Source organism: Mastacembelus armatus, chromosome 21, assembly GCF_900324485.2.
Source record: "Mastacembelus armatus chromosome 21, fMasArm1.2, whole genome shotgun sequence".
Classification (NCBI taxonomy): Eukaryota; Metazoa; Chordata; class Actinopteri; order Synbranchiformes; family Mastacembelidae; genus Mastacembelus; species Mastacembelus armatus.
Genome location: NC_046653.1, coordinates 9,070,318 through 9,094,137, shown reverse-complemented (window position 1 = coordinate 9,094,137; position 23,820 = coordinate 9,070,318). Strand labels below are relative to the sequence as shown.

At 39.2% G+C, this 23,820-nt stretch overlaps 1 protein-coding gene across 1 annotated transcript in view; it reads left to right on the top strand.

The window, feature by feature from the left end:
• thsd7ba (thrombospondin, type I, domain containing 7Ba) overlaps positions 1 to 18,526 on the top strand; it is a 197,610-nt gene extending 179,084 nt beyond the window's left edge. The window contains exons 21-31 of the mRNA XM_026294497.1: positions 2,874 to 3,018; positions 3,318 to 3,433; positions 4,182 to 4,299; positions 5,875 to 6,020; positions 6,571 to 6,739; positions 9,971 to 10,144; positions 13,409 to 13,504; positions 14,682 to 14,764; positions 15,491 to 15,686; positions 16,029 to 16,116; positions 16,423 to 18,526. Of these exons, the coding sequence (XP_026150282.1) occupies positions 2,874 to 3,018; positions 3,318 to 3,433; positions 4,182 to 4,299; positions 5,875 to 6,020; positions 6,571 to 6,739; positions 9,971 to 10,144; positions 13,409 to 13,504; positions 14,682 to 14,764; positions 15,491 to 15,686; positions 16,029 to 16,116; positions 16,423 to 16,504 (1,413 nt within the window). The 3' untranslated portion in view covers positions 16,505 to 18,526. The remainder of the gene's footprint in view (positions 1 to 2,873; positions 3,019 to 3,317; positions 3,434 to 4,181; positions 4,300 to 5,874; positions 6,021 to 6,570; positions 6,740 to 9,970; positions 10,145 to 13,408; positions 13,505 to 14,681; positions 14,765 to 15,490; positions 15,687 to 16,028; positions 16,117 to 16,422) is intronic.
• The last annotated feature ends 5,294 nt before the right edge of the window (positions 18,527 to 23,820 follow it).

The window sequence follows — 23,820 nt, the reverse complement described above, 5'->3', positions numbered from 1 at the left end:
ATGCCATTCAAACAAGTGTCCCAGTTCTTTCAAAGGGACTGACATGGAGGATATAAAAGGATGTTTATAGAAATTTGTGTCAATAAATTTGCATTATCTTTGTGAGCTGAAGTATAGAAACTTTACATTACTATAAAAAAGAAACTAAATGACCTGTAGACCAGTGTAGTTTAACGTCAGAATGGATCTTCAGACCAAAATGTCAACATAGTTTCGTCATAGTTGAGAGGTAGTACTTGGGATTGGCACTTATTTCTTATTTTTTCATATTTCTGACACACTATCACACATTACAATACATATTATCACACACATTGTACCATTAATTGGTGTGTTTCACACATTGTCACATTTTGAAGTTGCAAAAATAAGTTTGTATAGATGGGAAGCAATATAGCGTGTACTGAAACATTTTAAAAAAACTAAAGCTAATATAGGAGAGTTTGTTCACTTAGTTTATTATTTCAAGTCCACCTTGTCACAGAGACAAAATGCCATTTAAGACAGGACTGAGAACTATTACACAATCAGCCAATTACACTAGGTATGAAAGTGGAGGCCAGAGAGTTAGGATGATAGGGTTTAGTTTAGTTAGGGAAGGAGCCACAATGAGGATCAGTCGTTCTTTCCAGACAAAAAAAAAAAAAAGTCTCAAGTTATGGGTAGATAGGTGGAAAAAGTTCCCTCAGTGTAATCTGAATAAATCTTTGTTCTTTGTATTTTATGGATTTCCTCACTTAGGTGCATATATTGCTTTCCTGTGACTTCATTAGCTGAATTCACAAATTGCAGCTGCTTTTGCTTTACTTCTCCCATCACTTACATAATGTATTTAAACAGGACTCAAGAGGGTCATGAAACTCATATAGTTACCAGTCACATTGAAATATCCTTTTCATAGCAGAGCAACAATTGCTGCTCATAATTTTAATTAAATCCTCACAAACACTATATCAGGCAGATTTTGCTCAACACAGTTGAAATATAGGTTGAAATTAGGTTACTAAGTGGTGTCCACTGTGTGTTTTGATGTCACACAACTTTAGAAAGGAGTAGGATTTGAATGTGAACTGCCTCGTTTCAATTGTTTTCTTTTATCATGTGTCAAAGACCAATAAATAGTCATCTTAAAGAGATGCTTTGTACCACATTTAGCTGCTGCACTGTTCAACTGATGCCCATTAAAGTATTCAATGTTCTATTGCTTTCGATAAAAAATAGTAATAATGACCAATCATCAAAATACAAAATATATTTTCCTTCCTATTTCTCCCACATTTCAAAATCATGGATTATAAGCACAAAACAACATTATCAAGATTTTTTTTTAATTGTATTTATTTATTTATTTATTTTCATCTTTCCCATGTTCTCTTCTTCACATGGCAGCTTCACATGCGTCTTCAGGACATTTGCCTGAAAAGATGTGTCAATGAAAGTGGAATTGCAACTGTAGATAGCTGTCTGTGGAGATTCTCAGTTGTCCAGGTGACGTTATCTAGAGGTTGAGTAATGGCAACTGGACTCCTAGTTTTTAGGTTGAAAAGTTCCACTACTCATCCGAGTGGCTTCATCAGTCTAAAAGAAAGTTGGTATGAAACTCCAATTCATCCTTCAGGTTGGTTTCACTCCACCCCTAGCCCTTGTGATGTACATATTTTGGACAGAGAAGATAGGTGGTTTGAGAGAGGGGTCAGAGAAGCTATATATGTACAAGTGGTAAAACCCTCCCTTAACATGGGTGGAGGGCTCAGCCATAACCTGTGTTCAATCTACCAGGCTGCCCTTTCATCTGTTCCCAGGAAATTAAGGAACACATCAAGTGTCTTCCAGGGAGGACACACTCTGCAGCCAGTTGGTGAATCAGAGGTCACATGAGTCTAACATTAGATCCTAATGACCTGAGCTCACTTCTGTTGTTTACCTAACGAGCCTATTCAGGCCAGGTGTGAAGGTATGAAACCAACTCAGGAGTGTGGGTCTAACCAGTCTCACCTGATTTACATAGCTCACCTAATGAGCCTACGGGACTAGGGGTGGAGTGAAACCAACCTGAAAGATAAATTGGAGTTTCCATACCAGCTTTCTCTCAGACTGATGAAGCTACTTGAATGAATAGTGAAACATTTCGATCTAAAAACTAGAAGTCCAGTTGTCATGACTCAACTGTAGGTAGTCAGATATGAATTAAATGAAAATGCAACATTAGTCATTGCTCTAGTGTGTTTATATTGTTTGGGCTTGAGAGCAACCTCTTTAATTATATTTTCCAAGAGGTAAAGCATTTTGTTATATTAAAATTTTACAGTAGACTATAATTGTATTATGCATAAATTATATTATATTAAATTTCTTCTAGAATCAAACATAAACAAATGTTACTATTATATAAAAAATGAAAGCATTTTAACTTAATTGCAACGTTGCATTAAATTCTGAACTACTATAATCCTAACTTAGGTTGAAGTCATTAAAGGACAGTTCTCTTGATAAATGAATACATGTTTTCTTCTTTTATTAGTTAAAAACACATTTTCACACTGCACACATTTGTCTTAATTCTATAGTGATGAATCTAAATTTGTTCTTGCAGAAGGTTACCTCAAGTTAAAACAGATTTCCATAACTCTTGTACCAGGCTGACAGTATTATTACGCAAAGCATGATAACAACTTAATCATAATGTGTTAGTCAGTAGGCTATAAATGCAAATGCAGTAAACAGCTTTCAATTACTTTGGCCTGTTGAAGGTCCCCTTGACACCAACTGGCTTCATCCGGTCTCTCTTATTTCCAAAACTACACCTGCACTTTGACAGTGATATGTGATATGTTTTTTTTCCCCTGTTTTTTGGTGCTGTCATTGCTGTGCAGCAATGTGACCAAGGGACAGCAAGGAACAGGAGTAGACACATCATCCGTCTCGCAACCTCAGAAAACTCAGCCTGTCCGGAGCTGGTGCAGTCAGAGCCCTGCCTCCTCAACAGCACCTGCTTCACCTACCAGTACAGAGTCTCAGGTAGGACGATCTCCACAACGGGCCTGAGCTACAAGTGCATGACAGACTGTTGTAAGAATATATTGAACTGAATAAATGGGTATCAAGGCATGCATACCTGGTCTGGTTTGCCTTCATAAAGTAAAGATAACAAAAGTAGAGATAAATCTGGTTCAGTCTAGTAGAGATACAGTACATGTGGTTGGATGTAGTAGGAGTTAGGATGAACAGTCTCTTGTAACCAGACTGCAGAGACCTTACTGGCACGGATGTACAGTCTGACAGTCTGATATAGATATGTTGCTATGTGTATATTGCAGACTGGAGTACATGTCAGCTGAATGAAAATGCTGTCTGTGGTCAGGGTTTACGGTTGCGTCTCCGGGACTGTATTCGCAGCGATGGCAAGGTTGTGGAGTTACATAAGTGCGAGCAGGTAAACACTGTGTAATAAGACCTTCATTTCACAACAGGATCCCATAGTTTACGACTTAAATGGCACAGTTACAGATTGAGAAAATCACATTTTCAGTGTCATACAGTTATTCTGTAAATATGTTTGTTTTTTTTACTATTGACAGGCAACTTTACTATATTTATACAATACATGTGGTGGAGTAAAGAATACAGAACAACAGTTTATGTTTAAAAACTGAGTGAGTAAGATGAGATGTGCAAATTACAGGGAGCTCACTAACAGGAACATTTGAATATTCATAACTGGAGAGTCTTTTTAAGTATTGATTAATGCCGAAGTATCAGCCTTTCCTCTCTGTTCCAAATGACTTATACATTAGCCCAATTGCTCAGTTTGTTTCAGTGAAACATCCTAACATCTTCCTCCTCCTAATTTATTAAATTAAGATAAATGTGGTCTCAAAGATTCTGTTATTTACAGTATATCCTATACTTAGTTTACTGTATAGTATATACAGTAGTAGAATCAGTCAGACTGAGCCTAGACAATTACATTTGGTATAACTAAAACCGCATGACAATTGAGTGAAGGGCGTTTGATTGGCATGAAGATTTTGTGGCCTTTGTGCTAAGTATAATACACAGTAATTGTATGATTTAATTGCTGCGTCTCCACTGTATAAAAAAGGACTGTGGTCCAGCCCTATTTCTTGGAAGTGGAAATAATTAGCCAGCCCTCCTCACAGCTCTGCTCCTGCTTTCCACAGTCTGGTCAGATCAACAAGTGGAGGCTGTCAGAAACCTGTGTTGTTGACTGTCCTGTCAGCTGTATACCCTCCGATTGGTCGCCGTGGACAGATTGCTCGCACACCTGCGGTAGTCAAGGTAAACATGGACAAATAAACTTCAGCGAACGCGAACACCAACCTGATCAACAGAAACAGAGTGCACATGTGCGGGGCCTCATTATTCTGTCTGCTCAGGATTTCAACAAGATGTTGAACTGTGTATGAATACATTTAAATGCATTAAAACATTTACAAGTATGGGCAATCTAAAGCCTTATTATAAAGGGAAACAATGTGTTTTGTAAGTAATGTTCTTACTTCATTATCATTTTGAATATAGGCCAGTTCTGATTAACACAGAACACTTCACTTTATTTTAAGAAAAGAATGTTAATTTAATTTATTCATTTATATTATTTATTTAAAATGCCATACAGCTCACCTTTATAGATGCCCTAAATGATCCAGTGGTACTAAATAAAATATATACCCTATGTCTGTATGATGTCAAAAATTGAATTAGTAATCACCAACCTGTGGTATGCTTGGTATCACTTTGGGGAAATCAGGTAATAACCTCACGCAGTTGACATAAGTTAATAATTTAACCTGGATGCATATGTTGTTTATTCAGCCTCCAAAAGCCAGACTCCCAGAGGGAAAGCTTGTTATTCTGTTAATTAGAGAGATTCACAAATTCACACATTCATTTTATTCTGTCATCACCTGTCTGTCTTTTCATAGTTAACCCCTCATTCCACTAAACTCCCATTTACTGAGGATTTCATCTGGGGATTTAAAGTCAGAACTCTGTCTCTCTCAGCTCTGTTGTTGTTGCTGTAACTGTTTCTGCCACCATCTCATTTCATTCTCACACTTAGTGAAACACATCTGTCAGCTTCCATGAGGGATTTGTGTCTGTGTCAGACGACACAAGGGTCTTGTTTTGTCAGTATGCCATGGGAGCATTAATGTTTTGGGTTTGATTTTTGAGGTGGCATAGCTGAACATCATTTTGCTGTTTCTGCCTGGGGCCTACAGAACTCAGCACCTCCCCTGGCATAACACATGAACACAAACTTCTGGCTCTGCTTGATGGCTGATAGAGGCCATGCCTTCACTGAGTCTCACAGGACTCAGACGCTAAGCTGCTCTACCACATTTCAAATCCACTCTGTGGCCCCTTCTTTTTATTGTCGCCATTTACCAAACATTTCCTGTCACACATTATTAATGACTCACTTGAACAAAGCACTTGTGAGGGAAACTGTTAGATCTGAGCATAAAGTGGCACTGTGACACAGATGTATTGTGCTGTTGCACTAATTCTTCTTTGTCATGAGGAAAATATTTCACGGGCTAAAGAGGAGGTGCAGCCTCTTTTCACTTCTAAATAATGATCATCATTCATTCCCACCACCTGTTTTATTAACTGTTATTTTACAGGACCTTATATTTGTGCAGTGTAGCATTTATGTCTCTTGCACACACTCCCATGTAGTTTAGTGAGTGTATTAATCCCTCAATGTTTTTGTCCTTTATTCACAGTGTTTATTCTTAAGCAATTTGTCACTTTAGCTCTGGACATATTCACAATCAATACATGTATTCACTTTGAACATGTCTTGTCTGTTCTGTTCTTCATAAGTGTGTCGGCCTTGATGTTCTGCAGGTCTGTCTGTGCGCACTCGGAGAATCCTGCAGGAGGCTCATGAGGAGGGTCGTCCCTGTCCCAGTCAGCTCACCCAGACCAAACCTTGTCCCATAAGGCCTTGTTATACGTGGCTGCTAAGTGACTGGTCCAGATGCACTATACAGGTATGACCAATTGCTTGACTATTTGTGATGTCATCATGTGCTGACCAAGGATGCCCACTTTCACCTAGCGTCAAATGCTTAGGTAGTAGTCTTGTTAACCAGCAGCATTTATTCCTTTACTTTTTGCTATTAATCACTCTCCTGCATTTTCTAATATATAACAAACAGCTGTAAAAGTAATGTTTGCATGTACACATTCATCCTGAAGGACACTGTTAAGTGTACTTCCTTTCTTATTAAATATTTGCAAAGACCATTTTTATTTTAAATCCAGTATTATGTACATCCACATTTACTAGCTTGTAGTCTTCTTCTCTGCCTTTGTGCAAGGCAGAAAATCTTAGCATCTTACTGCCACCGGTTGATCTGTCATATAGCTTGAAACCCCTGGAGAAACTGACTCCTCATGCATGTATATGAAGTAAATAAAATAATGACCCACTTACAGAAAAATAGCTCCATAGCACTACTAGAGGTAAAAAAAAATCTGTGGTATATATTAAATATTACATGGACTCCAATGTGAATAATTAATTGGTCGTGTGTTCAGGGTGCAGATTGTGGTGAGGGGCTTCGGAGAAGGAACCTGTCATGTATAGTCCACTGGGGCGACTGGTCTGTGTCTCCTCCTCAGCCCGGAGATGAGGAGCTTTGTGGAGACAAACTGAGGCAGCAGATCCAACAGAACATGGAGCAGCCCTGCTTCATCCCCTGCCCAGGTAAAGCTATACTCAGATGTACAAAATGAACACCTTTGCTTTTCAGAGGTATTGGTCCAGTGTGAAGGGCTATTGTTGATGGAACTGCTTGAATTAATCAGTGCAATGTGTCATTATTTATAATCAATTCAAATGGAGAAAAGCTATATAACTGCATAAACTACTGTAATCATTTTTGATTCCTAATACCAATACCTTGTCCCACATCACTTACTTCATAATCAATAATAATAATTTGTTACGGTCTGCCAGTACACTGCCCCCCTACCAATTGGTTGACATTTTCAGCTGCCAAATAATTATTGCCAAATCAATAAAAGTCAAAGACTAACTAATGGCCCTTTTAGTTCTACATGATCTGGTTGAACATTAACAACCAGAATAAAAGACATAATGTCTACTTAGAAAAAAATCATATAATATATATTTTTTTCTTTTTTTTTTTCTTTTTTGTTAATGTGATACCTATCTCAATATTGCAGAAGCCAGGTATGAGTAACTAAAAGACAGATTTTACTGCCAATTACTTGACAACACTATTGACTTTTTACACTACATTATCTAAAAACCCAGACATAAATGGTGCATGAAAAATCATCCTAACACAGTTTGCTGATCACACTGCTGATACCCATCAGCCTGCCTATTACAACCATGCAATACATATAGTATGAGAAGTCTTAGATAAGACTAGTAGTAAGTAGGAACAACTTTGATTATATTAACTATATATTGAATATCACTGCAAAAACAACATATGATAAAAAACACAATATATCAATATAAAATCATGTTTTTAAGTTTGTTCTTTCAAGGGGATGGCAGTACCTGTTTTGAAGCACCAGCAAAAGTGGTGGTATGGCATAAGCAGCAAATGCATCAATCAGTCAGAAACTGAGGTTACATAAAAATAATGAGTTGCCTGAGTTTCCATGTTCTCTAACTACCAGCCAGAACAGCCACTGATATCACAAACCTCACCACAGTTTCACACAAATTTATTTGTAATAGTGCAGTTTGTCAGTGTGATGCAGTAGCCTCCCAACAAACGAGTAGTGTTTACTTCAAGTACCTGGATGGCAATCTAAAAGGGAAACTCAGCCTGTCATTTTAAACATAAAGTAAATTGCCATCTACATCATCAAGTGTTTTTTAAGGGTCGAATTTATAGTTGTGTGTATACAAACACTACAAGCAAACACTACAAACTGAAAATTAGTTCACTTAGATTTTGATCCCCTCTGTATTTCTATATGGTAGTGAACTCAACATTTCTAACATAATTTCTAACATCACTATAATATTTTAAAATATTGCTAAAACACTCTATGATATTGCCATCATTACTGTATATTAAACTTTATTGGACGATTGGCAAACATCCATACCGTTGTAGTAACCAAGCAGGGAATATATTTGTCTCACATTCATCATTACATTTCTGTCTTAAGAAAAACTCACATCAGTAACCTGTACCATTTAAGAGCACCTGTCCCAGCCAATGGTAAGTAATCAGATGCCAATTACACACAGATTACTCATAAAACCTTGGTGGAAGGTGATGTGCTATCCAACAGTATGTGCCAATATACTGTACAGCTGCAGTCACTGCTGGCTGGTGACATGCCCATTTGCAGCACACATCAAACTCTGTGCATGCTGTTTTCTGTGATGGATAATGATAAAAGGGTACCGGTGCTGCCTGTAGCTGTAACTTGGAGACAAACTAAAACTAATAAACAAAATCCTTTGCCTGCAACTTTTGCACACCTATGTACTGTACTAAATCTCACTAGCAGAGATGACAGAAAAAGAAAAAGAAAGTTTTTGAAATGTAGGGAAAAACCGAAATCAAATGACAATGCTTTTAATTGATCATTAACAGCCTATAACATAAAGCATTGCCATGGTTTTCAACTGACTGTGTGCCCACTAAAATGATAATTGTAATTTAAAAATCACCCTAGCAGGAAGAAGCTAGCACATCATAGTTGAATGACATCCCATGATGCCTTGTTTTAAATCCCATTTTATGGCCACATTGTGAATGTAGCTTCTGGCCAACTGACATCAGTGACCTGCTTTACTTGTCACTGTCAGGGTTTCCTCCCTGGAAATCTGTAATGAAGCATTATTGTCGTTAGGCACAAGCCACCTACACAAGCATTACTGTAGAATATACAGATTTTTTTGTCATTTCGTCATTCAAAAGAGAAATACAATCATTCATCAACCATAATAAAAAAGACTACTTTAATCTCCTTTGGAATAGCTCTTACCACATAAGACTCTTGTTAGCTTTCAATATGAAGAGCCACCATCTTACAGTGCTCGCCTTTGCTCTCTTCTGATTCTCGCCTTGATTCATCACTCAAACCGCCTTTGTTGTGAGCCTTGGCTCAAGATCATGACTGTTTGATGACCAGAGCAGTTGTGTGTTATTTGTGCTGGTGTGTGTTGCGGTGAAGGGAGCAGGCACATTAGGGGAGTAGTTGTCAACATGTATGCAATGGACAGTTATGTGTGTAATTATGTTGCTATTTACCATACACTGCAGCTTTTTGCCACAGCATGGTTCCACAGCCTCAGCAGCATGAGAGAAGAGTTGATAGAGTGGATCTGTATAAAGATGAAAGATAATGAGATGCGTCAGTCCACTAATGTCAGTAATGAGCATTCAGGGCTGAGAATCAGAGGGTTGTTCTGGCTGAGGAGCTGTGGCAGCGGGTGATAATATCACTACAAGATGACCCTATCAACGATTACAGAGGGTATTAATGTTTGACCTTCATGGAAACAAGTGTTGATATGTCCTTTATGGACTCTCAGAGCACATCAACCAACCTTTCTCTGCTAAAAATCATTTCCCAAACCAAATGAATGTTGCTTTTCCTGTGAGACATGTCTCAGTATTGGGTGTTGTCTTTACAATTGGGTTCAGAGTTTTAGCTTGTATTGTATAATTTATAACTCTGGCTGGTCTGTTACTCCTGAATACCCACTGGGCTCTCTGAGTAATTTGTTTGTGCATTTGGTACATTATCAGCCACAGATGTGTGCTGCAGTTGTTTTCGATCTTTTTTAAATGTTCCGGACCTGGCAGGGGAGCCAATAAAATGATCGCTGTAATAGTGTTGGCAAGCTGAATATAAACCACCCTCAAGTATCTAAAAGCAAAACCTGACAGTATTATTGATCAGTGATGTTTTTTCTGTCTTTCTGTACCCTCAGGAGACTGCCATTTGACTGAATGGTCATCTTGGAGCTCTTGCCAGCTAACCTGCCTGGAGGGACGGAGCTTTGAGACCATTGGTCGCCGAGCCCGCTCCAGAGCTGTGATCATTCAAGTCATGGAGAACCAGGGTAGCTGCCCAAACCAAGTCTTTGAGACCCAGCCCTGTAAAGGTACTGAAGAAAACACTTGCATATTGTACATAGCTTTACTTTGCTTCAAGACACTATAAACATTAGTTTTATATCAGCAATCCACTTGTGAAAAACAGATAATTTATAGTAAATCATCCAGTTTTGAGGCAGCACAGTGACTTGGTGGTCAGTACTGTTGCCTCACAGCAAAAAAGTTCCTGGTTGGAAACCCATCAGGGGCCTTTCTGTGTGGAGTTTGCATGTTGTCCCTGTGCTTGTGTGGGTTTTCTCCAGGTACTCTGGTTTCCTCCCACAGTCCAAAAACATGTATGTCAGGTTGATTGGTGACTCTAAATTGCCCATAGGAGTGAGTGTGAGTGTGTGAGGTTGTTTGTCTCTATGTGGCCCTGTGATGGACTGGTGACCTGTCCAGGGTGGACCCCTGCCTTTCACCCAAAGAGAGCTGGGATAGGCTCCAGCAGATCCCTGTGATGCTAAAATAGGAATAAGCGGATATAGATAATGGGTGGATGGATGCATCCTCTCAGCTTTACCCAGCTTTATAGCATATTTTAGCTTATTGTTTAATAGCTAAAGAGCCAGACATATCCCTCAGGAAGTAGTGCAGTCTAAGAAGCAAAAAGGAGCATGAATAATGGATTAACATCCATGATGTAGTCAGAAACACTACTCCATATGTCTGCTGATATTGCTTCATAACTACTGGATCTGTTAATAAGCAGGTATTTGTTAAACACAAGCATTATATATCCACATAAAGTGTAATGTATGAGTGATGCGTTACCACTTTTTTCCACTGCAAATACTGTAAATGAAGGTTAAAATAGCAGCTTAACTAAAAAAAATATTAAGTATGAGAATAGTCATTATTTGCTTTCAGAACAGCTTGATTTGTCATTGTGCAGCAGCCACAATGCATCTATTGGGATTTTGAACATTGTGTATTTAATAACAAAACAAACAAAAGCCAACAAAAGCCTCTCATCCTCAAATAGATGAATGAAGTGGTAATCATCTTTTGATAAACATTTAATAAATATTTGATCTTCATAGAAAGATCTTTATTTAATCCTGCTGTCCTTGAAACTATACTTCAGTGTTTATCACTGTATATCAATGCACTGTCAACTCAGAAATTCATGACAGTAGTGTTTTCACCATAGAACAGTGATCAGACTACACACTCAAAGCATGCACTGTGGATTGAAGGTTTCTTTTGGGTGTCAGTGAACATCACATTGTCTGCATGAAGGTGAAAAGCCATAAGGTGATATTACAAGTGAGTTCTAAATGGCCAGCTTTGCTATAAGTGGCAGCTTTGTGAATGAAATGGCAAAGTTTTTCAAATGCATAACAGGGTTAGCACGTAATTACAAATATGAAGAAAAGGCTATCATTAAAGGGTCAGTATTTGAACCACAGAATGGCTCCAACTGCTACACCACTCATCCAATTTAGAGAAAAGATCAAGGTTGATTCAACTGATTCCAGAGTTGCTGCAGGGACAGTGTGTATATTTCAGAGTGGGCTGTCTATTGTCTTTTACATTGTGTAGTTTATCATCATATCTCTTAAATTTTGTACTTTTTTTGATCACTGTACCTTCACATACTTATTTAGCCACCAACTATTTGGCCTATTTTGTACTTGACGTGTGGCACTCCATTGGAGTCAACTTAATTGATTGGAAATAGATTAGAAAAGCACAGCATGTCTATCTGAAGTCCCAAAATTTACATTCCAGGTGATGACAAAAGCCAAACCATGAACACCAAGGAACACTGCGATAGAACAGCAAGGCATAGATCAGGGCAGTGGTATAAAACCATTTCAAAGGCTTAAAATGGAAGATGTTTGGCACCACCAGGACTCTTACTAGAGTTGGCTCCCAACTAGACTGAGTAAAAGCACTCAGTCAATCTCGACCTTTATGTTAGGGTGGCTAGACAGATGCCACTTGGACTAAACGGCATAAGACAGCCCACTTGGAGTCTGCAGAATGGCATTTAAAGGACTCTTGAGAGAATAAGGAAAATGATTCTGATGAGAAAAAACTGAACCCTTTGGGCAGAACTGATGATCAGCAGGTAACCAGGAACTTTCTTTTTGCTGTGAGGCAACAGCGCTAATCACCAAGTCATCATCTAACTAATACCATCCCTACAATGACTGATGGCCGTGGTGCTACCAGGACCATCAAGCTATAGTAGCTGTAGTCTATGGTGTGCTTTTCAGCAGCAGGAACATGGAGTTTAGCCAAAATTAAATAAAGGATAAATGCAGCCATATATAGAGATATCCTTGAAGAAAACCTGCTCCTGACACTGGGGAGACAGTTCACCACAATGATCATTCGAAGCAGTTAATACAAATCCTGAGTGGCTTTAGGATAAGTCTATGATAGAACATCTGTCGGAAGACATTAAAATGGCAGTTCGCAGACACACGTCCAATCTGGGGTTGAGAGGATCTGCGTGGAAGAATGGGATGAGCTGTCCAAATCCAGGTGTGCAAAGCTTATAGAGATTGTTGAGAAATTTGCAAAACATTTCTAGAAATGTCTTTTTTATTTTGTCATTATGGTTTACTGAATTGTCTAGTTGTTAGCGCTGTTGCTAACCACTAAGGTGATTGCAAGGTTCCTGGTTCGAAACCCAGCTGGGGCCTTTCTGTGTGGTTTGCATGTTCTCACTGTGTTTGCAGGGTTTATTCCAGGTGCTCCAGTTTCCTCCCACAGTCCAAAAACAAGTATGTCAGGTTGATCTAAATTGCCCGTATGATGGACTGGTGATCTGTCCTGTGCCTTTCACCCGACGAGAGCTGGGATAGCCTCCAGCAGATCCCTGTGACCCTAAATAGGAATAAGACAATGAATAAGATAAGATAATGAATGGATGGGTGGTTTACTGAATGTACATTCATGGGCAACTTGGCAGTTTTCCTTAAAATCTTATTCTACAATAAAATGAGATCCACAAAAAGTGAAGGTTTTTTTTCTGAACGTACCGTAAAATTAAACCTGTCATGTACTTTGCATTATCTTTTTGTCCTGCACAACTGTGTACCTTAAAACTACATCCAGTATTGTAAGTCCATCTATGTGGTGTGTTTAAAATTTTCAATCTCACCATAAAATTCACCACTACATGTGTTGCTATTTTTTATTTTGTCCCCCCGCCCCCAGCAGAAGAAGAGGTGGTTTATGATGATGGGAACCTGGCAACACAGCTGGGCGGCCAGCACGACCTGCTAATAAGCATTGTCTCTCTGCCATTCCTGCAGAAGGAAAATGCCACAGTTACCAGTGGAGGACAGGAGAATGGAGCAACAATGAGAGAGCTGTGTGGTGTCAGCGCTCAGATGGTGTCAATGTCACAGGTGAGTTGTTGCAGTGTCTTCTGGTCACCCTAGTTGGGTTGTACAGACACACACACAGTGAACACACATGTTCTTATATGATATAAATATCTATGTGTATCTGGCTTAATGCAGACTGTAGCTGAAAGTGTCCCAGTTCTGGTTTTGTTGCCCCGCAGCGAACTGAAACAGTATGAACAGCACAAAGGTGCACCGAGGCTCATTTTTCAATTCAGTCTAGATCACCTGAATATGTGCTACAATATCAAATTATTTGATCGCTCAAAAAGGAATTTGTAAGCGTTGCTCTGACACTAAGTGAATTTTCTTTCATTCATCTGTGAAAGCTGTCAGTAATTTTGGCAGAGGTGGTTGGAGCAGGTGGTTTAGAAGAAGATTTATGTCTGATTTCCTTTTCAGTTCCGGAGTTAATTGAAACATGTTTGGGGGGGGGATACAAAAACAGATGTGATGTCTTTTGCTCTGGTTCATCTCAGTTTACAATAGTATTATATTGTATATGGATTATTTCCTACAATAGACACAATCAATTACTCTTCCCCCTATAAATAATGGGTTAGCATCAATTTAGTGCAGGAGGGCCTGCAGTGGGAACATGCTTAATGTACTACACACATAGAGTGTATGCAGAGGCCCTCACACACAAATAATCATTTTAGTATAGTGCTCTAGTTGAATTTAACACCTTATTTGATCTGCCTATTCTCAGTACAGTCTCCATTGATTTCTCTTCTCCCTCTTAACATAAGTAATCAATAAGCCAGACTCTGAGCTGGGAGGCTTTCAATCCATATAAATATAATCATGCATTTGTATTTGTGGGAAGTAAAGCAGGCATAGAGAAACAAAACAAAGGTAATAGTGCTCTGGGAACAAAAGCTTTAGGTGAGTCTGATGTGCTGTAAATAGTGGCTGAATGTGATCTTATCGCTGTAAGGAAGTGTTTCTGGCAAATATGTGCCCAGGAGGAATAACCTCCCTCTGCAGAGAAGGCAGGAGCCCAAGGCATTACTCTTTGATATTTTGACATGCAATTTTCCATGTTGGAATTAAAATGTTCGCAGATTGATCAGGGACTCTGATAGGCAACCAAGGCCATTAATCAGGTGTGACAGTACATTAATTTAGTGATCAGTGGGTAAAGGAACATAAGTAAGAACCTGTTGTCTTTCTCCAGGGGGGTGTTTCCCGCAGAAAAGGCCAACCACAGTCAGACACTGCCATCCCCCGTGCACCAAACCTTTCTCACACTGCACACCGGTAAGATCATTGCACTTTGATCAAGCAGCTGTGATCCTTGCAATTCTCACTCTGCTTCCTGCTGCTCCTGCATTCTAGGAGGGGAGTCAAATAAATTTTGACAGATGACATTTTTAATTGTCAAGAACATGCCATTAAAGGATAATTAGATTAATACAGATGAATGTGGGCTCAGTGTCAGGTAGGGAACACACGGAGGGGGGAGGGGGGCATGGAGATGAAAAAGAACAGTCTAAGCTTGATGTTTTAGTGCCCCTTAGAGTACGCTTTGTGTAACTACACCTATAATTGCAAAACGGAAGCACGGATGCTTTAAAGAAGCATTTACCGTATGCTTTTTTTTATTAAATAGTATTTTGGATGCTAAATGCAGATGAATTGCCTTGAAATATTAATCAGTAGTGGAGGCCACAATGCTTATAAAGCTAATGCTGTGGTGCATTGCATTTGTTCCAGTGCATCTGTGTTAATCTTGGTTGGAGCACATTTTTTAAAGTCTTCAAATCTGAGAAGTGACATAATCTACCTCCTGTTGAACACATTTTAATGTCGGGGTTGGGATAAATGGACCTGTGGCAAGAGCATTCCTCTGAAAGAGTAGATTAAAGCAGAGTAGTCCCAATCCATGGCAGACTGTTTTGTCAGCAGTGGGAAAGTAACAATCGCAGTTGTCTGGTATTAGCTCTAATTGATGTTCTTCTTGGCCTCGCTTGCCTCCTTGTGCAGAGCGGTGTATGTGGGTGTGAGAAGGGTTACACTGAAGTGATGACCACGCATGGCTTCTTGGACTACTGCACCAGAACCCCAGGGATTGACAACAACAAGAAAGCTGACGTGAAAACCAATTCTGGAAGATTAAAACCCCGGCCGTCTCATGCCCAGGACCTCTTCAGCGAGTGGACCTTGCGACCTGTTGGTCCAGGTACTGAAATGGAAATCATCTTTACAGCTCTTCCTGCTTTGAAATCACCCCTGTCTTTGAACCTGCCTATGTAGTTCTAGGAACACTGGTCCAGAGGTGGAGTTCATTCTAGGTCAATGTTTTTACCGGGTTTAGGATTATATGCTATAAAAAAACAAAAACCTCAATGGACCCTAAAGCTGTCAAGGAATTCTAGTCATTCCTCTGCAGTATGTTTGAAAACAGAGCAAACCTACTTCTTTATTCTGAAATGTGAGGGGGAAAAGTGCTATCCAGACAGATCCAGACTGTAGATGTACATATTTAAAAGTTTGTATTAAAACAGCTTTTTTGATTGCACAGATGGAAGAGTAAAGCTGTGGGTTTATGCCGTCACTGCTGTTGGATTCATCTTAATACTCTTCATTATTGCATTATCATTCCTGGTTTGGTATGTACCATATTATTCTCTTCAGAGATTTTACACTTTGCACACTTTCAAAAACAAAGTCAGTCACACACAGCATAGATGAGAACAGCCTGAATCCTGGGAAGAAAAGTAAATTCCTCACCAGCAGTTTTGAACAAAACCCTGTCAAGTATGAGTTATATTCCTCACATTATTTTGTCTGCTGTGTGCTGCTGCTATCAGATAATGGAATTCTTTGTAAAAACTGAAACCAAGTTGAGCTGTGCACTGTGCTACGATTCACTGTCAGCTTTTCTTTCTTGTCTGTTTTTTTTTTTTTTTTTTCAGTAAGCCATCCAAAACCACTAAGGCGTCTCCTCCACCACAGAAGCCCTTGACCCTGGCTTACGACGGGGACATGGATATGTAACCAGGCTGCTATACTTCACAAGGACGCGCTCAGTCACTAACAGATTCCTGACTGCTTTAAGATTGTTAGCGAACATGTCCATCACATACTATTGGTCACTGACCTGTTAGAGCTGGGTGACTTTTTACTGTAGCGTGAGCTGTATTGTACAAACCAAGCACGTGATTTGCTGCTGAAAGGCAATGTAGCCCACAGATTTGACTACAGTCAACTGTACTCTGTGAAGAAGAGGAATCAAACCTGACCAAGATGAAACTGAGACAGAAAGCTTTCTGGACATCGGAAATCAATTGATCTTTAGTTTTCAACTGCTTGCAACATGAACACATAGTTGAAGTAATGTTTGCAACCCACAAAACGTGAAATCTCCTGAAAAGGAAAAGAAAGTGGGCTAACAGGTGGTGACTGTGTGTGACGGGCCACCTGATTATTTGTCTTATATTTGTGTCGTGAGAAGATAAAACATCTTGAGTCAGCAGTCACTCATGACATTCAAAGGACAAGAGAAATCGACATTTGACTTTGTCTCATCATTGCTGGATCTTTGTAAAAGGAAATGTCATAAGCCTTTTGGGTAAACAGCCTTTTTTTGAATTTCTGAGAATAAGCAAGATGCTCTATGCACTATGTTAGTGCTGATTCATTTTTGTTTTTTCTTTCAAATGACTTTTCTAGTGTTTTAATTGTAATGCAAGGTGTTGCTGTCAGATTGTGTTTTGTTGATGATGCCATATGTTGTGTATATGTGGAAACCAAAAGCAGGCTTGCCGTAAGTTAAACAATTCTATGATCCAGTCATTTCTCCTCCCTGTTGCTCTGAAGACACACACCACTGAGCACTAAATTAAGAAACAGCATCAGAGTTGTGCTATTTGTACTGGATAATGGCAGACTGCTTTGATTACAAAAGCAGTCCAGAAAAATACAACATACTGTACCTAGACAGATCTTTAATGAAAATTATCAAATACCAGCATGATGAAACTCATACCTCATACACACTTTATCATGAAATGCAAAACAAAAAACACTTATTGCAAAAACAATTAGAGTAAAAGGAAGAATTATCTACTGGATAACAGTGTTTTTGTTAGAATTCATTTTTTTCATTCATTCATTCCTTACATCCAAATAAAAATAATAGATCAGCTGACACAGACCAAGTCATGAGACTTCTTTTTGACAGTTTGGAGTTCTTTTATTCCTGTTTATTTATTTATTTATATTTTTCACCATGAACACATGCTTTAAAATATGAGAACAGTATTTTATTTATTAATCATTATTTCTCTTCCTCACACTCATGCACAGAAGTCAAGACTTTTTCTTTTAGTCCTCAGTTTTCAGGTTTACACCCCAGTACAAGGCATCTGGGATTTTTTATTGCCAGAGCTTCATTTCAAAGCATCTTTGTGAATCAATCCTTTTTCATCATTCATTGTTCCTAATACCCAGTGGACAATTAACTTCCTAATTTTTGGTGGTTTTAGGATGGATTAGTTTATGCTGTTTCTGTTTTCTGCCTCCACAAACTGAGGATTTGGTCTTGTGTTATCTGACCACCTGCTGAATGTATTTTTCCAGTAACTCTATAATCTTAGTGGCTGTGCAAATATGGTTATTACATGTTGTAACAACTGTATTTCAACAGCTGACTGTATGTAGGCATGCTTGATCCATTTTGGCAGAGAGTGCTCCAAGTGGCCTTGCAGAGATTCTGTTTTACAATTTGCCAAACACTTTAGAGTAGTTTCTTTTACACACTGTTTTTACTATTTGGCCAGTGAAGGGACATATGATAAATGGCCAACATAAAACCAAATTGTTAACTGTAATTTTCAGATAATTTGGCCAATTAATTAAGGCGTTATTTATAGTAGATGCATTGGCATAAAGCAAAGAACAGCCAGCCTCTAACCTGATAAGAGAACTCTATTTGGTTATGTCCCAGAAAATCTAAAAGTATGTTCATTCATTGTTTACAGTATCCTACTATTTGTGTTACTATTGTGTGTACAATGAGAGCTGGACAAAAATGCAAATAAATTGTGAAACGATGTGAAAATAAAAAAAAAAACACATTGCATACTTTCGTCGTTGTTGCACATTTTCAGAGTTCAAATGTTTTTGAGAGAGATGCCCTAGTGCTTCTTCTGATCTTCATCTGCTCCTCAACTCTCGAGTCTTGATAAATTGTAATTACTGGTACAGGCTTTGAGGCAGACCCCGGAACAGATAAGCAGCTCATAAGATTCATCTTGTCCTGCAGTCAGATTTCCAGTCTGATAGTCCCAGGATGCTCTCAGGTTGAGAGGGAAACAGTGTTTAAATCTTTTGTCTCATCTAATTCATTTATTTAAAACTGTCGCTTTTGTTTAAAAGAAGGTTGAATTCAAATGCTTGTGTCATGGCCATCTGATGTGTGGGATACGATGTGGGATGATCTTGTCAAGTTCAATTCATCTCAGATTAGCAGCTCTCAAGACATATTTGCAGGTTTTGGTGAAGGAATGTAAACGGCTTGATAATGATAGTGTCTAGTTTTAATCAGGATTCATCCATTGCAAATTAGCAGGATAATTCTAATAAAATGCATTGTGTTGTAGTTTGGCATAGCATAAACAGACCTTAATAAATATTTAGGATGAACAATGCATAGCCTTTTAAAGTAATGAATGTTTATTATTATATACTGATTTTTTCATGTGCTTGTCTACGGCAATTTATTACATAAGAACAAAGATGTTCAGGGTTTAGAATGAAGTTTAGAATTTGAGAGGGAAGCATTTTTAATGATTCAGTACTATCTGATTAATGAATAACTCACCTTTTGCTAGATAAATTCAAGCATTTTGCATTTATGTTTCCAGAAGATTAAAATTGGTAGCAATATTTGTGTATAATGCCACCATCAGGTCAAATTTTGATTTTATTTTATTTCAAGTTTTATTTATGACTAAATACCTGCAAAATAATCTAAACTGTACTTTATACTTAGTGCCATTTAGCAAATGCTCTCACATAGAAATGAGGTGATGAACATGGTAAACTACCATGTTTCATGTCTGTGGAGATTCTCAGTTGTACAGGTGAAGTTATCTAGAGGTTGAGTCATGGCAACTGGACTTTTAGTTCAACCTAAAAACTAGAGGTCCAGTTGCCATGACTCAACCTCTAGATGCCATGTTTCATGTGAGAAACAAACAGATGGAACGTAAACAAGCGAAGATAATAGTGGCAGATAAATTTAGGCAGTTTATTAATAAAAAGCTAGAGCTTATCTAGAATCCAGGCAGAAATGATCAGGCATGGAGAATGAAGGACACAATCAATGTCCAACAAAGGGTGAAAACAGAGCAGGAAATAAAAATGCAAAAACTAAAGTCCAGTGGGAGTTGTGAAGTGTGGTGATGTCTAATCCCAGAATTGGTTTCACATAAAGAGAACCGGAACAACTGTATTACTAAAGAATACTAGAGCATGGAAGTACAAAAGACAACCTGGTGTAGGACACAGTGCTGGTGAGCTGATGAGGGAAATGTAAACAGGTATGGTAGGTGTGGAATTTAACATTAAAACTGCCGGGGGTCTCTGTATACCTAAAATCCACCAACATGGTAAAATTGACTACTGAATTGATCCTTCTAAAATTGTTTTGTGTCACTGTATTATAGCATGGTATTCAAAAAGAAATGCCTAGAGTAATGAAATGGGTGTATATGATCGTTAGCTGTGTTTTGAACATTGTTTTTGGGCGACACATCTCTTAAAACAAAGATGACACTGAAACGAGATTGGCCAATAAAAGGAAATGTAGATTTGGGTGTGCAGCCTTATAATAATGCCATTCAAAACATACTGCAACAATTTGGGTTATGTAAACTACTAGAATTCACTAAATAGGCAAACAACTGCTGCTTACAATTACATTTTGACCTGTTTTGCAATGACAGAGTCAGTGGCACAGTTTCAGTTTATACATTTATATATTTATAATTTCAATAAGACGAGAAAACCAAAAAAAAATAAAAATAAAAACTGTTATTTATAACATCATAGATCGCAATTGCAGTTGCCTATCAGAATTATTGCTAGTAGAGACAATGCTTAAATAGTAGCACAATTAATAAACAAAGCAAAGCAAAAATGCAACCACAGGGAGGCACAATCCAATGTCTTCATGTGCTACTCCCAAGTCCGGGTAAATGCAGAGTGTTGTGTCAGGAAGGGCATCCGACATAAAATTTAAGTCAAATCAAACATGCAAATCACAAATATGACTTCCATACTGGATCGGTTGCGGCCCAGGTTAACAACGACCACCACTGGTGCTGTTGACCGAAGAAGGAGAGGAGAAAGGCGTGTTCGCAGGCAAAGAGAAAAGAGGAAGGGCAGGAGTGTAAGACTTAGAGTAGGGACTTTGAATGTAGGAACTTTGTCAGGGAAAACTAGAGAGTTGGCTGATATGATGGAGAGAAGAAAGGTGGATATCTTGTGTGTTCAGGAGACCAGGTGGAAAGGTAGCAAGGCCTATAGATTAGGAGCAGGGTTCAAGCTGTTTTATCATGGTGTGTATGGAAAGAGGAATGGAGTAGGAGTTATCCTGAAGGAGGATTTTGCTAGGAATGTTCTGGAGGTGAAGAGAGTGTCAGGTAGGGTGATGAGTCTGAAGATGGAAGTTGAAGGTGTGATGTTGAATGTTGTCAGCGGTTATGCCCCACAGGTAGGATGTGAGTTAGAAGAGAAGGAGAAATTCTGGAGGGAGATGGATGAGGTGATTCAGGGTATCCCTAGTGATGAGAGAGTGTGTGATTGGGGCAGACTTCAATGGACATGTTGGTGAGGGAGGTGACGAGGAAGTGATGGGTAAGTTTGGTATGTAGGACAGGGATGCAGAAGGACAGATGGTGGTAGACTTCGCAAAAAGGATGGAAATGGCTGTAGTGAACACATTTTTCCAGAAAAGGGAGGAGCATAGGGTGACATATAAGAGTGGAGGCAGGAGCACACAAGTTGATTACATCTTGTGCAGACGTTTCAACCTGAAAGAGATCAGTGACTGCAAAGTAGTGGTTGGGGAGAGTGTAGCCAGACAGCATAGGATGGTGGTGTGTAGGATGACTCTGGTAGTGAGGAAGATGAAGAGGACAAGGGTAGAGTAAAGGACCAAGTGGTGGAAGTTGAAAGAGGAAGAGTGTTGTGTGGCGTTCAGGGAGGAGCTGAAACAGTCTCTGGGAGGTCAGGAGGTTCTTACAGATGACTGGACAGCTACAGCTAAAGTGATCAGGTAGGAGAGTACTTGGTGTGTCATCTGGAAAGAGGAAAGCAGATTTGGTGGTGGAATGAGGAAGTTCAGGAGTGTGTTGTGGGACACTGAGAGGACAGAAGAGAACAGACAGGAGTACAGGGAGATGCAGTGTAAGGTGATGGTAGAGGTGGAAAAGGCCAAACAAAGGATGTATGAGGATTTGTATGATAGGTTGGACACTAAGGAGGGAGAGGTGGATTTGTACAGGTTGGCGAGGCAGAGAGACAGAGATGGGAAGGATGTGCAGCAGATTAGGGTGATCAAGGACAGGGATGGAAATGTGTTGACAAGTGTGATGGAAAGATGGAAGGAATATTTTGAAGAGTTGATGAATGAGGAAAATGTTAAAGAGCACAGAGTAGAAGAGGTAACTGTTGTGGAGAAGGAAGTAGCAAAGATCAGTAAGGATGAAGTGAGGAAGGCGTTGAAGAGGATGAAGAGTGGAAAGGCAGTTGTTCCTGACGACATACCTGTGGAGGTATGGAAGTGTTTAGGAGAGGTGGCAGAGGAGTTTTTGACTGGGCTACTTAACAAGATCTTGGAGAGTGAGAGGATGCCTGAGGAATGGAGGAGAAGTGTACTGGTGCCCATCTTTAAGAACAAGGGAGACGTGCAGAGTTGTGGAAACTACAGAGGAATAAAGCTGATGAGTCACACAATGAAGTTATGGGAAAGAGTAGTGGAGGCTAGGCTGAGGTCAGAAGTGAGCATTTGTGGGCAGCAGTATGGTTTAATGCCAAGAGAACCACAGGTGCAATATTTGCTCTGAGAATGCTGGTGAAGAAGTACAGAAAAGGCCAGAAGGAGCTGCATTGTGTCTTTGTAGATTTGGAAAAGGCGTATGACAGGGTGCTGAGAGAGGAGCTGTGGTTTTGTATGAGGAAGTCTGGAGTGGCAGAGAAGTATGCTCGAGTGGTGCAGGACATGTATGAGAGCTGTAAGACAGTGATGAGGTGTGCTGTAGGGGTGACAGAGGAGATCAAGGTGGAGGTGGGACTGCACCAAGGATCAGCTTTGAGCCCCTTCTTGTTTGCTGTGGTGATGGACAGGCTGACAGATGAGGTTAGGCAGGAATCTCTGTGGACCATTATGTTTGCAGATGACATTGTCATCTGTAGTGAGAGCAGGGAGCAGGTGGAGGAAAATCTAGAGAGGTGGAGGTTTGGAGGTGGAGGTGGAGAGGTGTTCACACATTTCATCCAGTCACTCTAATACCTATTTGGCACTAATGAATTGTCTTCTTTTATCCATTATAAGATCAATAAGGACAAATTTCTCTCAGCGTACCATCTTCCCTAATTGATAAACGTTGCCTAGTAACATAGAACATGAACTGTGGGAATGAATATTGCAAAAATAATGTAAGCTGTTATACAAAGGGGTGAATGTGACCCTGCTGGTGCTTAAAATGCCTGTTTTTACTCAGATTTTATCGTACCTGTTTTTAACTAGAGAAGCTGCAAGACTTGAATGTCTTATTGAAATAGAATAAAGTACAATTAAAAACAGTCAAGGGTAAATTTGACCCACATGGAGGTTCTAGTGTTAATGGGGGTGGGTAATGAGGCAATGAGAGGCAGGTGTGCACCAAGGAGCCAGAGGTGAAAACTGGGGACACCTACAGTTCAAGAAAAAGTCTGAAAAACAACAGGGTTGGTGCTACTGTAGATTGGTTAGCACTTTAAACACGAGCATGTACGTATGCCGATATTACCATTTAGCTCAAAGCAGCTGTGGGCCTAAAACAGCTTCACAGAACATGAGCAAAGAGAACAACACTGAGATGTAACACTGTCTAGCTGCCCTGAGCATATTTAAGTTTGTGTTTATAAGAGAAAAGAATGACAGACAGGTATTTACTTTCATATACTAATGATTATCTAGTAGCTACTGAAATAGACAGTGCTAGTTGCACGAGAGCATACATTCCAAAGTTGTGAAACCTGGTTAAAAAAAAAAAAACTTTTGCTCACACTGTCTTTTTATGATGTTGTTTTTAGGTGCTTCT